The sequence below is a fragment of the Astatotilapia calliptera genome, chromosome 10 (assembly GCF_964374335.1).
Source record: "Astatotilapia calliptera chromosome 10, fAstCal68.1, whole genome shotgun sequence".
NCBI lineage: Eukaryota > Metazoa > Chordata > Actinopteri > Cichliformes > Cichlidae > Astatotilapia > Astatotilapia calliptera.
The window spans coordinates 29,099,671-29,115,405 of NC_137431.1; the positions used below are offsets into that span (position 1 = coordinate 29,099,671).

Here is a 15,735-nt window from a genome sequence, read left to right on the forward strand (position 1 = left end):
ATATATGTGGAAAGTTTTAAAATAATCTTAATAATCTCTCACTGTTTCTCCTTCCTCACACTATAAACACACACATCATGTGGAATTAACCTATAGACTGTACAAAGTAGTGCTTCTGGGTATAAAATAAGTGCAGAAGGGTATTAAAGTCAGTAAACACAGAAAAATCTGTCTCAAACTGAGCATTTGGCACAATCTAATCACAAATGCTTATGTGATTATTTGAAACTTTGACCATGTTTAATTTGACCATCCACCATCATTACAAAAAATAAGGAAAAAATTATATTAGGTCCCCTTTAAATAAACACCCACAAGGACGAATGCATGTCTTCATCATCTTCTATTGAATATGAGGCTCACAAACCCAGTGATTAATAAAGTGCTGGGCAGCTTTACCCCTCTCCAACAGACAAAGGCAAATTTTGCTTTGACAGGAATCTCCGTGATCCAGAGATGTTTTTAAATGCACAAAATATACTGAGGCTATGAGCTCAAAACATCTATATCTGACAGAAATCCCATTTTATCCCATTTAGCTTAAAAACCTTATCTGTAAGTACGTTTTAGGCCATACATATACATATACAACTTTGGTATAAGTGTTTGGAATTAAAATCATTTCATTTTAGCTTTGGTTTATCTGTCTAAGAGTTTGGTTTCTTTAACAGTGAGAATTAAAGTCTCATAAAAGGCCAGTGTAGCTGTAGATTCACACAAACATTTACTGGAAATTATATAAAGAATCTTTGGTCACTATGCGATTAAAAGAAGTGAATTTGCTGACTGACCACCTCTACACAGACCACAAGCCAGCTGACGTTTGTGTCTTGGACTTATAATTTACCTGACTTACTGCAACTTGCAATGACCTCATGAAAAACTTGCACAAGCATAATTTCAGCACAACAACAGTGGAGACAAAGTCTTAAAAGCAAGTTGTGCCACTGAGCTGAGTCTTGATAATGATCTGAGTAGCTATTTTCCAAGAAATCCTCAGTCATATCTGATTTAAACACTTAAAATGTTTGGCTACTGCCTAAAAACAGATTTGGAAAAGCTTTTTCTCCCCCACACACGCAGAGCTCAGTGCCCTCAGGGTCAACGTGTCTGACTCATCCCACCAGAGCACTGGGCAAATGCCATGCTAATTCATATTATGGATGCAGCATGAAATGGACCAGCTTTTATTGTTTAGCACTTTTCTAATCTTATTTGACCACTCAGAGTGCTCTTTACTATAAGCCACATTTACCTTTTTCACACATAATCATACATCACGGTACTGCACTTAAGCACTTTGCAGCCTCACCTACGGCAAAATTCCAATCATCAGTTAACCAAACATACATGTGTTTGGACAGTAGGAGGACGTCAAAGAACCCGGAGAGACCTCACACAGCCTGGAACATGCACACTCCACACAGGAAGGCTCCAGCCAACCAGGAGGTTTGATCTTGCTGTGAAGAAACAGTACTAACTGCTGCTCTAACCAATCTCCGAGGAGATATGCACATAGTCAAACTGTTGTGAACTTGAGATTTGCACTTGTTTGAGCGCTCATATATTTCAGATTTGTCTGTTGATAAGCCCATCTGGGCAGGGGCGTTACAGAAAAATCCCACCTACATTTCTATTTGTATTTTGATTCTTTTTGACTGCCTCGTTTCTGCATCATCATGTGCCTTGTTGAGGTAAATGGCATATAGAAGTGACAGATTATTAACAACTCAGTGTTCCTCATCAAATTTTGTTAAGAGGACACTTTTGAAAACCACTAGTCAGATCTGACCACATCTGCCTCTTGACATTCAGATCATCGCATTTAAACTGTTCTCAGATGGTAAAAGATGTTAGAGACAAAAGTGTGCCCCAAAGATTTTACAACAAATGGAAAACGGTGCAGTAGGAAAAACAACACACACAACGCTCCTCTGATAATCACATTCTTTACACACCAGCTACTGAAAGCTCACACTTCATATTGGCTGAAAGGTGTGAATAATGACAAGAGAATAACAGAAAGGCTCTCAGAGGGAACAGCAGGATTTCCTCCTGGCATTAAATGAGCTGTCAACAGTCACTTTGACTTGCAGGGTGTTTTGCAGAGCGAGAACATTAGAATGATGTGCACTGAAGGCTTTTCTTGTGCCCGGGCTGGCAACACACCTAATCAATGACTTACTTCAGTCTTTGACATTGTTCCATCTAGATCAGCAGCACAGATTTACTGTGCTACTCCCGACTGTGGGGGTGATCTCTGAATATTCAGCCTTCATTACTCACATTCTGTGTGCCTGCAAGGAACTTCACAGGGAGCCTTTAAATGAGTTTATGCTGTCAACCACTGCACTGCAAATGTGTTTGTAAAAACTCAGGGCACATATTAATGGAATTACGCTGATATATGATCTGCATAAAGTCATACATCATTTTATTTAGGAGTTGGAGAGGAATTGAAAGAATGTACAGAATAAGAGTTTAAATAAGGAGAATATCTCCATATCTTTACATCACCAATGTTCATATTTAGGGCTGGTTATTGACCGAATCGATGTCAGTGGCACTAGAAGTCAGAATCAAACATCTAATCTGGATCTAAGGTTTGTTTAGTCTTTGACAAGATATTTCCTTTTTTCTTAACTTAAGACAGTGGCTTCACTTACATTACAGAGTATATATAAAAGGTGGATGCAGCTACAGAGATGTCAAACCAGACGTGTATTTCCTACACAATTAGTCTGTATTTGTGGTGAAAACTGACACACGGGACTGGGGTGCATGAAACAAGACATGCCGATAAATTTAATATTTTCCACTCTAATAATAATAATAATAATAATGAACTCTCTACATAATGGAGGAACTATCAGTTAGTGAGCTCAAACTTCAAGGTCTTGAAGTCCAGTGAGAGACAGCAGTCCTGTTCCGCAGCCTTGGTGAGCTCATCGTATTGACACATGTGAACCACTTCTCCATCTGCTGCAGGTTCTGGTTAGAATGACCCTCCAGCACTCGCAGCCATCGTCACACCAGAACAAACATGCAAGCTGGAGTCCAAGACTGTGGAGTTGGAGTCTGCCCAGGCACAAGATTAGGGTCTCTGGGGATTGACTCAACAGTGATCTGAATAGCCCACCCAGAGGAAACAGGAGTCAGAACAGGCCAGAGATGGCTAATTAGCAGTGACTGAACTTTGAAAATCTGAACGAGGGGATTGTTTCATGTAAAAACAGATAGCTTCTGTGATGAAAATAAAAAAATACATGGCTTGGGTGGCTGGAAATATATCTGGGTGTCGGCGTGTATCTGGAATACAGTTCACTTTGTCTCAGTATCTTTTGAGGTGCTTACAAAGCACAATGAGGTCACCAATTTCATGCATTTTGTGGCTTAAATAGAGAAGTGGTGACACACTGGCCTTCCACATATTTGTAAGCTACTAAAAGCAACTTTGATGAAGATCTGTGCTGGGGGTGTGTATGCCCGAGTCCTTAAAATGCAGGGATCAAACATGCTTGTTCACGGTATGAATCGCCCAGTGTTAAGCCACCCTATGTGTGAGAAACACTGGACTCTGCAAAAGGTAAGTCCGCCCTCCTTTATCATCCCAATTTGACTATCTCCATCCAATCTGAACCAGGGCCATAATATACAGCATAAGCATCATGCTGTATTCGGTAAGAGTGGGAAGTAGTTATTGAGACCATAAACTCATCAGGAAAGAGTTTACTGAGGTCATGAATCAAGGGAAAGTGTTGTCTTCTAGTAGACTTCTATACAGGTGGAGTTCTTTCTGCAATCGATCTGCTGACCAGAAGAAAGAATGAATAATTAATGCACTTCTGCCTTGGTTCTACTCTTCCATCTTTTATATACAGTCTGTGGTTTATAGATATTTTAAAAATTTTATTGAACTCCTACCAATTGAAGACTTCAGGTGAAACATTTGCCAGGGATGGGAACGGTGTGATAAGCATTCGTCCTTTTCACCAGCTATTTTTTTTTTTTATTATGTTTGTTTAGCTCAGTGTTTGCAATCATTATATTCCTCTTCATTCAAAGGCAGGCTGTCAAATTTAGAAAGAGAAGCCGCCAATATCCCTACACATTTACATTCAGCTGGAACGCGAGCCCAGAAAGAATTATTTAACATGGTAAAATTATTCTTCCGGCTGCTTCATGAAGGGGTTGCATCTCCTTGTACCATCTCCTTATTCTGTCAGTGTCGTCTGATTGGAGTGTTCATAAGAAGCATTTTTAATCCTGCCTAAAACTAGAAAGACAGTATTGGCTCCATATAAACACAGAGACACTATATCCAAAGACATGGCAGTCTATGAATCCTGCATAGAAATCTGTTGTAGAATAATGAAATGCTAAAGATGACAGCTGCCTTCCTCCTGCCTTTAAGAGCCAATCAACAGCTGAACCAAGAAACATATTAAGCGATCAAGTTGAGTACACAGTAATGGTTCACAACTGTCTCACCTGTGTGGTGGCAGGTGTTTCACTCTGCTTGTTACCCTAGCAGCTTAAGAAAATGTACTTTTTTTGTCCTACTGTATCCTTTACATGACTCTGTGTTTGTTCTTGTGGGATGAGCAGTTGATTGTGTTGGCACTCACTACATTGATTTTAAACTGTGTGCACGCAAGAACGACTATAACTTGATACTATTTTGGCATATGCCAATATTCTTCCAGTGATACGCGGAAGAATACTTTCATATGATTACATCTGAAGATACTTTGCATTTCATTCTACTTACTTCGTCTCAAATATAGAAGCATCAAATTTCACTCTAAAGGAGAACCACAGGGCATTTCCATCAGCTGGCTCCACTGAGAGGTATGTTATGTAATCACCACATGCTGGCATCGAGTTTCTTTCTTAGGACTGCTAGGAGCATGCTTGAACGTTTCCAGGACTGCTAGTTTTTCCAGCTTCGGTCAAGTCATAAAATTTGATTAATTTCTAAATAGAGTCAATTTTGTAAATGTGAGCAAAAATAGACAAGGCGAAGAAGATGCGATGGTCTATGAAAAAACTACAGGAAAAGATTGGATTAAAACTTTTTAGTTCTCAAATCTGGAAATCATTTACGCATGCATGCATATTATGTTCAGTGGAAGAAGGAGGCACAGCAGAGAACTATGATAGGGATGAAAGAACACTGTTGTAGGGGCTTATCAAAGGGGAGGCACGAAGGGGTGCCGAGGTTGCTGCTTCAACAACATTAGGTGGAGGATGGGAGAGTACAGAGAGGATTCATGGGGAAAGCAAAAGAAACAACTACAAAAAGAAACAAATTGCAAAACCAGTGTCCTCTAACGGACACTCGTGTCCTACAGTCAAACAATGAATTTATGTAATCATTAATAGATGGCAACCACATAAACCTCCAGCTTGAAACACAGTGCATGACTTAGGGATGTGCACAAATCACCAAGTACTGTGTACAAGTAAGGCTGAAAAGAGTAAAAGTCCTTTAAGCTATGATTACTCAATCAAATAAAATGAAACTTTAATATGTTCCTCTGTTTCTCTGCCTTCCAGCAGCATTCATGTAGGTTTCCCTCATACACTGGGGAGGAAGTACAGCATCTGGGGGCCTTTGTGAAGGAGATTTTGAGCACCCAGTGCATTTTCTTTTCTGCATTAACTTAAAGTTAAAAATGTCTTTATTTAAATATGGGGGAAAAAACCCGAAGACAACAGAAAAATCCAGCACCCTACTGGAAAAACATGTATTATGTGTCAAATTCAAACAAGTATAGTCAGCTTTTCTTACTCAAAAATTTCACCGCTATGTCAACACACATACAAGCACAGTTTGAGCTTGTTGTTGTATGTGAGTGTGAGTCCTCAGTCACATGGGCTTCGAGACTGGTTGTTGACCACTTGGCAACCACCGGTTGTTAGGGAAAAGATGTATTCCTCAACTTGTTGCGCATTGTTGCTGTGAAATCAACTGCTAAAACCTTAATTAAACACTCCAGTTGGCAATAGCGTAATTGTGATCGAGATAGAGATTGTTACCTTTCCCACGAAACATTCAGTGTTTGTATGAACTTTCAATGTTGTTGACTGAATTTAAAGTCACATTTTGGGAGTAAATAAGACCTTTTGCTGAAGAAAAGCACTGACGCGTCAGTGGCGTTCCTCTGGGTAATGTGATTATTTTTCTAAATAAGCCGTCTGCTTTTTACACGAGAGATAAATGCATGTGTTCTAAATATTAGTTTGTAAGTACTCCCTGCATCGTCTCTGAAATCTACACCCATGTTTGCAAGAGCAGATCTGTAATCTGAACTCATGCTTGTATTCACAATCCTTAACTGGCTCTCCAACAGGAGGCGGTGGCGGGGGGGATTTCACAACAGACAAGTGCAAAACGCCAAGTTAAAACTGAATGGAAAAAAACAAACAAAACAAAGTTAAGTGAAGCTTCTTTCTTTGCACCCAAACCAGCCGTTTCTGCTGTACCACCAGAGAAAATGGACGAAGTGCATTATCACACCCACAGGCAGCACGCACACAGGAAATGCATGTAACACTCTGCACTTGTGAATACAGTGAGAGAACAGCTCTTTTACATATATCCATTTAGGTGGCTGGAAAATTTGATGAAAATGGAAGTGGACAAGCATTGCTTTTCTTTTTTTCTACTCTTACTGACCTCTCAAAGTCAAAGACATTCATGCAGCACTTCACACTATGATTTTAACTACCTCACATCCACGGCCAATTCAGAATCACATGCGTGCCTTTGGATTGTGGGAAAAAGCCTGAGATAACCATGCAGGCAACCTCCAACCAGAAAGCTGACTAGGAGATCAAAACCTAGGACTTTGTTGCTGCAAGGAGACAGTCCCAACCACTGCACCACAGTGCACCATTAACTGGACTGGGCCGAATGAGAATGTCTGATGAGCTTGTCTTACTTCAGATTCTGATTTGGAGCTTGTATAACTTGTGTAGCTCTTTTTAAAATGTGATTATTTTTGTCCCTTTCTAAATCAAATCAAAGTAAAATGAGATAAGTGACAATAAAGTGCAAAATCACATGGATAATAACTCCTCTGGCTGTTGCTTTAACTGAAAATATCAAGACAACCTGACAAACAACAGTTAGTTTAAAGAAAACAAACAAAAAGACAAAACCACAGGTGTCATGTTTCCTGACACTGACACATAAGTTCTGCATTTCCTATTTTACCACACCAGTGTGTGGTGGAAACAATGATTACTAAACTAAAAGCTCAAAACTATGACACTGCACTTGAAACAGCTGATTTTTAAGGTAACTAACACTCAAACTGGGGCTTTTGGGGAGCGTCACATGGCTGTAATCATAATCAGTCCACACACAGTAAAGGCAGCGAGTCTCTGTTAGTTTATTTGGTAGGAATCTAGGCATTTCTGACCACATGACTAAGTAAAATCTGTGTCCAAAATCCTATAGGGAGTTTTGTTTGTACAATTCTAACACTTTAAAGTCAACTTTTGCTATGACCACCTTTATTTTTCTACACAGACTGAACTCTCTTAGATAAGTTTTCTTGTCATTTCTTTAGGTAGTCTTCAGGAATAGTTGTCCAAGTTTCCTGAAAGACAATCAAAGCTCTTCTTTCGATGTTGGCTGTCTTTATACCCATTTTTCTGTAAAGATGATCTCACACTGCTTTAGTAATGTTGAGATCTGGGCTCTGGGCAGGCTAATCCATGACTGATAGTGTCCATGTGTATTTTTCTATGTGTTTACTGCTCTGACAATGTGTTTGGGATCATTGTCATGCTGAAAAATGAAGCCGTTGCCAATCGGACACTTTTCAGAAGGTATTACATGTTGGATCAAAATCCGATGTTATTTTTCTTCGTTCACAATTTTATCAGCTTTGAGAAAATCTCCAACACCACTGGCTGAAATACAGCCTCAAACCATGACTCCACCATGTCTTAAAAATGGCCTTTGGCACTCACTGTTGTCTCTCTCTGCTGACCTGCATACATATTAATGAAGATTTAAACCAGCATTTTCAAATTTGGTTTGAAAATGGTCACTCCATGAGACCTCCTATGTCAGGTCTTTGCAACTTGTTTTTCATATTTCTTAAGGACCTGACCTTCAGATCATCATCATCAGTTCCTCTGCTATAGATGAACAACGCCGATGTCCAAAGAAAAACTTTGAAAGACCTTTCAGAAAGCCTGCAGAACTACTGCACTGGACCACTTAAAAAAATATAAGGAAGTCTGGCTTTATGGAAGCAAAACATAAAGAAAGGGGTGGCCGAGACTTTTGCACAGTACTGTACGTAGATGTAATCAAAAATGAGACAAGTCCAACAGAGAGGGGCAGCTGGTGATGACATTATGTTATTGAGTCAAAGAGTTGTAGCTATTTGACTGAACTGAGTGGTTGATTAGATTAAGCCACTCTTTGACGCAAGTGTTCCAGCAAAAGTAGCAAACATTTTACAGTCTCAGCTTCCAAAAACACGAGGATTCAATTCCCCCTGTGTTTTACATGTGAATGTAGTATTTGCTGAATTTTGGCTGATGGTTGGTGCATTCCTCCCTGTTCGTACAGACCAATCAACTATTAGATTAAACAAAAGCCTAATCTGCTGATAATGAGAACAACAGCCGCTGCCATGCTCCTTGAGCTAATCTTAATTACATCAGGTAATAATCAGTAATCTGACTGTTATTTTTGTTGTTGTTTTTAATCAGTAACTTCTCAGTAAATAGGGAGACATGATTGCCAGCTCACTGCCACACTAGGTCTGTCTTTCCCTCTTGTAAAATAGCCAGGAAGAAAACACACACACACACACACACACACACACACACACACGAGTGTGAACTAATTTGCTTAGGCTTATTTTTAACAGAGTGTTAAAAACTGCACAACAGAGCTATGGTAAGTGTACAGGCCTGCTATCCTGTCACTGCCAGGGCTATTTAAATGAAAGTTTCGCCAGGCTGACTGGCTGTTAACATCCACTCAGCTGGACAGGATTCAGCATATATAGAGTGTAAATGTCCTCTGCTGCTTGTTTAAGTTTTCCCTGATGTTGTTATAATAGTCCTGACAGAGGTAAAACACCCCCCCCCCCCACACACACACACACACACACACACAAACACACACTTCTGCTGGCTACAACCCAGCTACAGATGGCACGGAGCTACAAAATGACACTACAGAACAAGGATAGGCCTGGAAACTGGAAGCAGAGACTATTAAACATACAGCCGCATTTGTGAAGGACCTGGCTGGAGCACCAGCGAATACCGCTACCTTCTGTAACACAAGCATACAAGTCCATGCAGCCCCGGGCATTACTTTGCTCTAATGTTAACAGTAAACAGCACTTAGGACAATGGAAAAACATTCAAAGGTTGTGTTTTTACGTGGACGTCACGAATGGGAAGTTACCTACCTTGTTTTGGAGGCCAGGAAGGCGAGTTTTATTAATCCGTGAGTGCAAATCTGGATCCCTTCTTTCTCTATACTCGCCACTTTCAAGCTGTGCTCTAAAATATGAAGCTCCATCTTTTACGTCTTCTCATTTGAGGAAGGACTAAAATGTAAAAAAGAAAAAAAAAGCTAAATATTTTCAAATTAGATGCATGAATAAATAAATACACTCAGAGGGCAGGCCGAGACGTATTTAACAGAGAAAGAAGCAGGGCGACAGGGTGGAATAAAGAAAGCAAAGAGGTAAAAACGGACCTGCTGTCAAACCTCCAACGGAAACGTTGACACTTCCTGTCTGGTGTTTTTCAAAATAAAAGCGCCCGGCAGCTGTTTTTTGTTTGTTTGTTTTTTTGCCAGGGAGAGGAGGCTCCCAAATGTTTTATCTGCCTTAAAAAATATCCATTCCAAGTCTCTGCTAAGTCTTATATTATCTGCTGTTTATATCTGCTGTCTTAAACTATTATTATTGTTGTTATTATTATTAGTAGTAGTAGTATAAACATTTGCATAAGTTTCCCATTAGAAATAACTACTACCTAGTTTGTGTCTCTTAGATTTGAGGATTATTATTTTTAATAATCTTGGGAATTGGCTCCAAGGTTTATTACCTCAGTATTCCCAAATATATCGACTCTACCACCTTGAAGGCTCATTGATTTGAATGGGTAAAGGCAGTTTTAATGTGGTTTTCTTTTCTATGCCCTTACTTTGAAGAAAAATGTTTAAACGGAAGTTGCTTTCTAGCCAGCTTCCCTCAGCTTGTCGGCCTTCTTAAATGGAGAGCAGAGGACCGCTGCTCCCCGTGTTTGCTCTCCGACTGGAATAGTTAGCAGCTGGTTGGAGTGAAACAAACAACTTGCCATTCAAACGCAGGGGGCGGGGCTGCAGTGTAGCGCGGCAGTATGGGATTTGTAGTTTTTGTCCGCAAGGTACAATAAAGGGTGCCGCCACAAAGCAGAATAAACTACAATGATTAGTGGGGGATTTTTTTTGTCCGTGTGAGACTGACCAGGAGAACCACCGCTGCCACCAGTATGTGCTTCCAGCAGCAAAGCCTCCAAATGCAAAATAACCTCTGTATGTTCTAATGCAAAGATATGTTGTATATTTTATATGTATGTAATATAGGAGCATATATAATAAAAATACCTTTGTTTTGGAATTTTCCCATAGATTGTTTGATTGCCATGTTGCTCTTGTAATGGCTTTCTGTGCACACATTAAGTCAGTACTAATGCATGGAATTAAACAGCACCAACATAATAAAATCTGAATAGAAATAGTCCTTTAAATATGTACAACTAAGAAGCTGCATTTTCAAAATGTGTTCAAATAACTGTGGAAAAAGTACTGATTAAGAAAATTCATGATATCAGAGTTTTATAATCTGCTTATATCCTGTTCATCAGAGTTCACGTTATGAGTTAAATGCTTGGAACAAAGTAAGGAAGCTTAAATCTCAGCAGAGGGTTAACTCTTACTCAGATTATAAATACACAGCCCAGAATAACACACTAGAAAGTGTTAATGCAATCAACTGTAACTTCTTTATATTTTTAAATATACCAGATGTACATGCACAGAGGCTAAAAGAACTCTGTTTCTCTGTGTTTGAAAATATTTGGGGAGGAGTCGGCACGACCAAAACCTATTTCTGCTTGGACTAAATGACATAAATATAAAAAGGAATCAGTACTTTTTAAATGTCAAAAAGCTCATAGAAAAATAAGACAAATAAGTTAATGCGACCTTTGGGTTTTGGACCCTGAGTTTTGAGTTTTTGCGAGTTGACATTTTTGGATTGTGAGAATGTTTTATGATTAGGTGTTTTCCTTGTCTATTTGAAATATGGGGTTGTCAGCTTTTTTGTTATTTATTATTACCTTTCTTGTAGCCTATTTAAATTTTGCTTATTTATTAAAATCCTGCATTTTAGGTTTTCCTTGGGGTCGAGGTTTCTGTTCTTTGGTTAGCCAGTATTTCGTTTCCAGGCTTTCTTTCTATGTTCCTTTGTGTAGTACTTCTGTCCTCCCTTGTGTCAAGTTAGCCCCTCGTTCCCTGTTCAGTTGCGTCTTCCTATTTTATTTTGATAACTATTGTTCTATGGCAATTGTGTGGTGTTTACGTCTATCCTTTATATCTGTTGTTTCCAGCTGTGCGTCCCACCTGTTGTCTCCCCTCTTGTATACATTGTCTCTGACTCGCTCTGTTCATGGTTGCGTCATCCCTCTTTGGTCATGCCTGTGTAAACCTCAGTTCTGCAGCTCTCATCTCTGATTTCTATAGTGTGTTTGAATCTCCTGGTGGGTTTGTATTCCCTGGTGATGTGTAGTGTTTTGAGTCACGTGATTTCTTCCCTGATTGAAGTGAACAATCACCTTTAAATGCTTGCTCTAAGTTACTCCACCCTCCTGTGTTCTAGACTTGGACTGTCAACAAATATCTCACACAGCCATACTTGACGTAATCACGGCCTCATTCATTTGTTCTGACATCTCTTTCGAGCTCCTATTAAGAATTCCAGTGAAAGTCTGCAAAATCCAAATCCAATCCATCCCAGAGGTTTAAATGATTCGATCCTATAATGTCATTAAAAAGTGTTCCTTTCATTTATTTATTTTTGGGCAGTGTACTAAGGTGTGTTTTTCCGCATTTTCAAAACAATAATCTAACCTCTTTATTCTTGAGGTGTATCAGAGGCAGTTTTGTTTGCATGGAGCATTTTATGTCTTACATTTATTGCTCCAGTTAATTCATTCAGTTTTATTTTCCCATGTAAAATGTAAGGTGAACACATTGCTATTTGTTGCCATGTATTTCTTTGTCTTAAGTAACCTTTCTCAGCTTCCTCATTTCGTAACACTAGGTATCTTTTGAGTAGCAGTAAGGGGCACTCAGAAGCTTCCCGTTAGTTAGATTCACAGTAATTGTTGAATTTCCAGCGCTTGAGTTCATAAGCGTGAATGGTTACCCCTTCCTGGGAGGCTGCAGTGGAAACTTGTATTCACAGCTATGCAGGGTGCAATTAAATTGGACTGCACTGCGCTTTTTGAGGAAAAACAACTTTTGATGTCGCATCGCCTGCTTCAACAAGTTTTTTACATATATGGGTCATCCACATACAGCCTGGTTTTTGTTCACTGTCGGCGTGCAGGATTGTGTATTTCAGCAGATGCTATTATACCTGTATCACACTGATTCACTCCGATTTATCAGCTTGATACATGCCTGCTTTGCTGCCACTGATTCTTCTTTGATCCACACCAACCCTTTGGATTACCTACTAGATAAAAGCAGCCGATTGCTCTGGACCCCTTGTGGCCTTTGAAACCCCACGTTCGTGTTGTCTCATTAGGTTTTCGAGGCTTTAATTAACAGCGCATTTGGGTGTTTGCAGTACTAAAATACAATAATCTGGGTCCGACATTGTGAGCTCTGTGTCTACACTAATCGTAATTATTTTAGTATGATCATGACAAAAACTTTGAGTCATGGAATTTATGTTGATGTTCAACATCTTCATCCTACGATGTGAAACAAGCCCAGATGTCGACAGACGCGGCTCCTCCCTCAGCATGGTTTTGTTGGAGGTTTCTTCCTATAAAAAGTGAGTTTTTTCTTCCCACTGTCGCAAAGTTCTTACTCATAGCGGGTCATCTGATCATTGAGGGTTTCCTCTGTAATATTGTAGGGTCTTTACCTTACAATGTAAAGTGTGTTGAGGTGACTATTGTTATTCAGCACTATATATATATATATATATATATATATATATATATATATATATATATATATATATATATATATATATATATATATATATATATATATATATATATATATAAAAACAATTGTATTAAAAAAAACTAAATAATGTGTTACATTTTAAGACACGTGCCTCATTGGGTCAGGGATAACACATCTTGTATCAGTTTTGTTATTACATAACACACTTGGATTCGCTTTTACTCACAGGGCATTTTTGTTTATGAAAATTTGTTTAAACATAGGAAAAGATTTGGGGTGTTTTAGGTTAATCCTGCATGTTAAAAAAAGAGAACCCAGTGCCTTTAAATGTGATGCCAAAGGGTCCTTTATGAGCCTCATGCAAGAGAGAGACCCTCCTCTATTTTGCCCAAACACGGGAGGACTATGGTAGATGGCCAAGGAACCTTCTGTGTGAATTTAAGATGTTGGTAACTGGATAAAATTGCAGTATTTCCGTGGGAATGAAAACTCACCTGGATTACTTGTTGCAGTCTCACCATGGCCAGCAGCCCAAGACGATAACCGAGCCTCAAAAGCCCCAGATCCCCATCCAGCAGAGCAGGAGTTCAGCTCAGCTTGTAACAGGATTTTTTTTTGCCTCAGAGCAAAATAGTTTAATTTGACAATACCGGTAATCAAGTCCAAGGTCTTTTGTGCATGAAAGTCAATGAATCAAATGAAACTAATTATGCTCACTCCCAATACTTTTATTCTTAGATTCTATTGCAGTAGCTTTTCATGACTCAGAGTTCAAATAATCCTTATTTATCATACTCTGGTGTTTCTCCAGAGTCTGAAATAAGGTATCTCCCCCCTCTTGTACACTAACCATTTTCTGATTGGCTACCCTTTGTAAACAAAAGATTTGAACCACAGGTGGGTGGTGCTTCTGTGCTCACAGTCTTTAACAATCTCTTATCTCTTGTGACTGAAGAGAGGAATCTGATCTCTGAGTGTTTGGCTCTCAAACTCACACTCAAGTCATTATTTGAAACGTTGACTTTATTTAAAATGAACAACCACGATTGTAACAGTATGAGATAAAATGCAGCATGATAGGTCCAGACATTCTTCTGCAGAGCAGGGGTCTGTTAGCATCACAGTGAAGGTGTTCTACAAGTGTTGCTGGAGATTCATGCATTCCCAATCCAAAACTGTGGGACTATCTAAAATTGTTATAATCATTAAAATTCAGGTTAAGGACTTGAACAAGTGTCTTCCTGTCGATCATATTTTGAGTATTTTTCCCAGGGGAAGAACCTGTGTGCTAACTTTAAATCCCTGCTTCTAAATCTCAAGCCTCAAGCAAGCAATCTTGAAGAGCTTTTTAATCCTAATTTGAATTTTGACTGTGACATCCCCCCAAAATCCCCCAGATTCCTTAGCATTTGGAAATACCCCAGCATATTCTCACTGATATACCCTTTAAATGTAGTTTTTCTTGGTTTTTTTATTACATAAATAAGTACAAGGACCTATCTTCTAGCACTGTATCCATCCCTTTGCCTCAAAAGCAGCACGTTCTGATTTTAATTGGAAGTTTTAGAACCACTTCCCTGACGACAATTCTTGTCTGATAAATCTTGGAAGCGCTCTGGTGTTAATTGCCTTTAGCTGAGGGCCTCTGACGCTACAGTATTTCCAGCCAAGGCTCTAATTGTAACAACAATGAGCTGTAACATCCCACAACAAAGTATTAATTAAGCAAACAAGGACAGGAGCTCTGTTGCTACAGCAGAGAGATAACAGACACTACAGTGTCAACATATTTGAACTGGGAATAAAAAGTATCCCCTCTGGGACAAGGAGCTATTGTACAGCTAATCCTCTTTGAAAGCAAACACGTGTCCATACAAATAAATGCACAATTATGTGGTCAACTGAAAGGCTAGATACTCAGGTCTTTGGATTTTTTCCTATTCAGATCATGTTTATCTAAATAGAAAATAATTTCGGTTTTTTAGGAACGCCAAAAAGTGTCTCTTGTCCTCCAGTTTCCTCGGGTCTTTTAAGGACACACAGTGTTGAGATATACCAGCTTTTTGGTTAGATGGACTGAACGGGGTTCTCGACTGGCATCTATGGATAGCCCGCAGCAAAAAAAATTTCTGGCACAATCTATGGATAGCCCCTCTACCTGCAGAGACTGTCTATTATCAGATAAAGGTACAGTCCACAGTGTGTGGAACAGCCGGTCTGAGAACTACTCTTAGTTTTCCTCTATGACTGAACCAGGATCTTTCACTGATAGGTAAATGTGTAAAGCATAGAGCCACTAAGAAACTGGGTAAAAATGATTGAAAAAGCAGCCAATGTCCGAAAAACAAAAACAAATTATTGCTCAAGACCACTTTAAGACATTAAAGTCTAGCTCTTTGGAAGTAAAAGACAAATAGACATCTGTTGGCAGCCATGGCACAGGTGGTAGAGCTGTTACTCCACTAATTGTTCATGATCTGCTGCCACTGGTGTGTATA

The 15,735-nt window shown here is 39.2% G+C and overlaps 1 protein-coding gene and 1 long non-coding RNA gene across 3 annotated transcripts in view; one reads left to right on the plus strand and one right to left on the minus strand.

Moving 5' to 3' along the window:
• Positions 1 to 3,290, plus strand: part of LOC113030197 (uncharacterized) — a 20,282-nt gene extending 16,992 nt beyond the window's left edge. Inside the window, exon 3 of the long non-coding RNA XR_003273560.2 lies at positions 2,989 to 3,290. This is a non-coding gene — a long non-coding RNA (uncharacterized LOC113030197). The remainder of the gene's footprint in view (positions 1 to 2,988) is intronic.
• The window catches only part of castor2 (cytosolic arginine sensor for mTORC1 subunit 2), a 25,219-nt gene extending 11,184 nt beyond the window's left edge, over positions 1 to 14,035 (minus strand). The window contains exons 1-2 of one of the 2 annotated variants that reach the window (XM_026181390.2): positions 13,732 to 14,035; positions 9,453 to 9,593 (exon numbers count right to left, since the gene is read on the minus strand). In XM_026181390.2, coding sequence (XP_026037175.1) covers positions 9,453 to 9,565 — 113 coding nt within the window. In that variant the 5' untranslated portion in view covers positions 9,566 to 9,593; positions 13,732 to 14,035. Of the gene's footprint in view, positions 1 to 9,452; positions 9,594 to 9,745; positions 9,874 to 13,731 lie in introns of those variants that run through there. The other variant, XM_026181389.2, reaches the window with a different exon arrangement.
• Between the last annotated feature and the right edge of the window lie 1,700 nt (positions 14,036 to 15,735).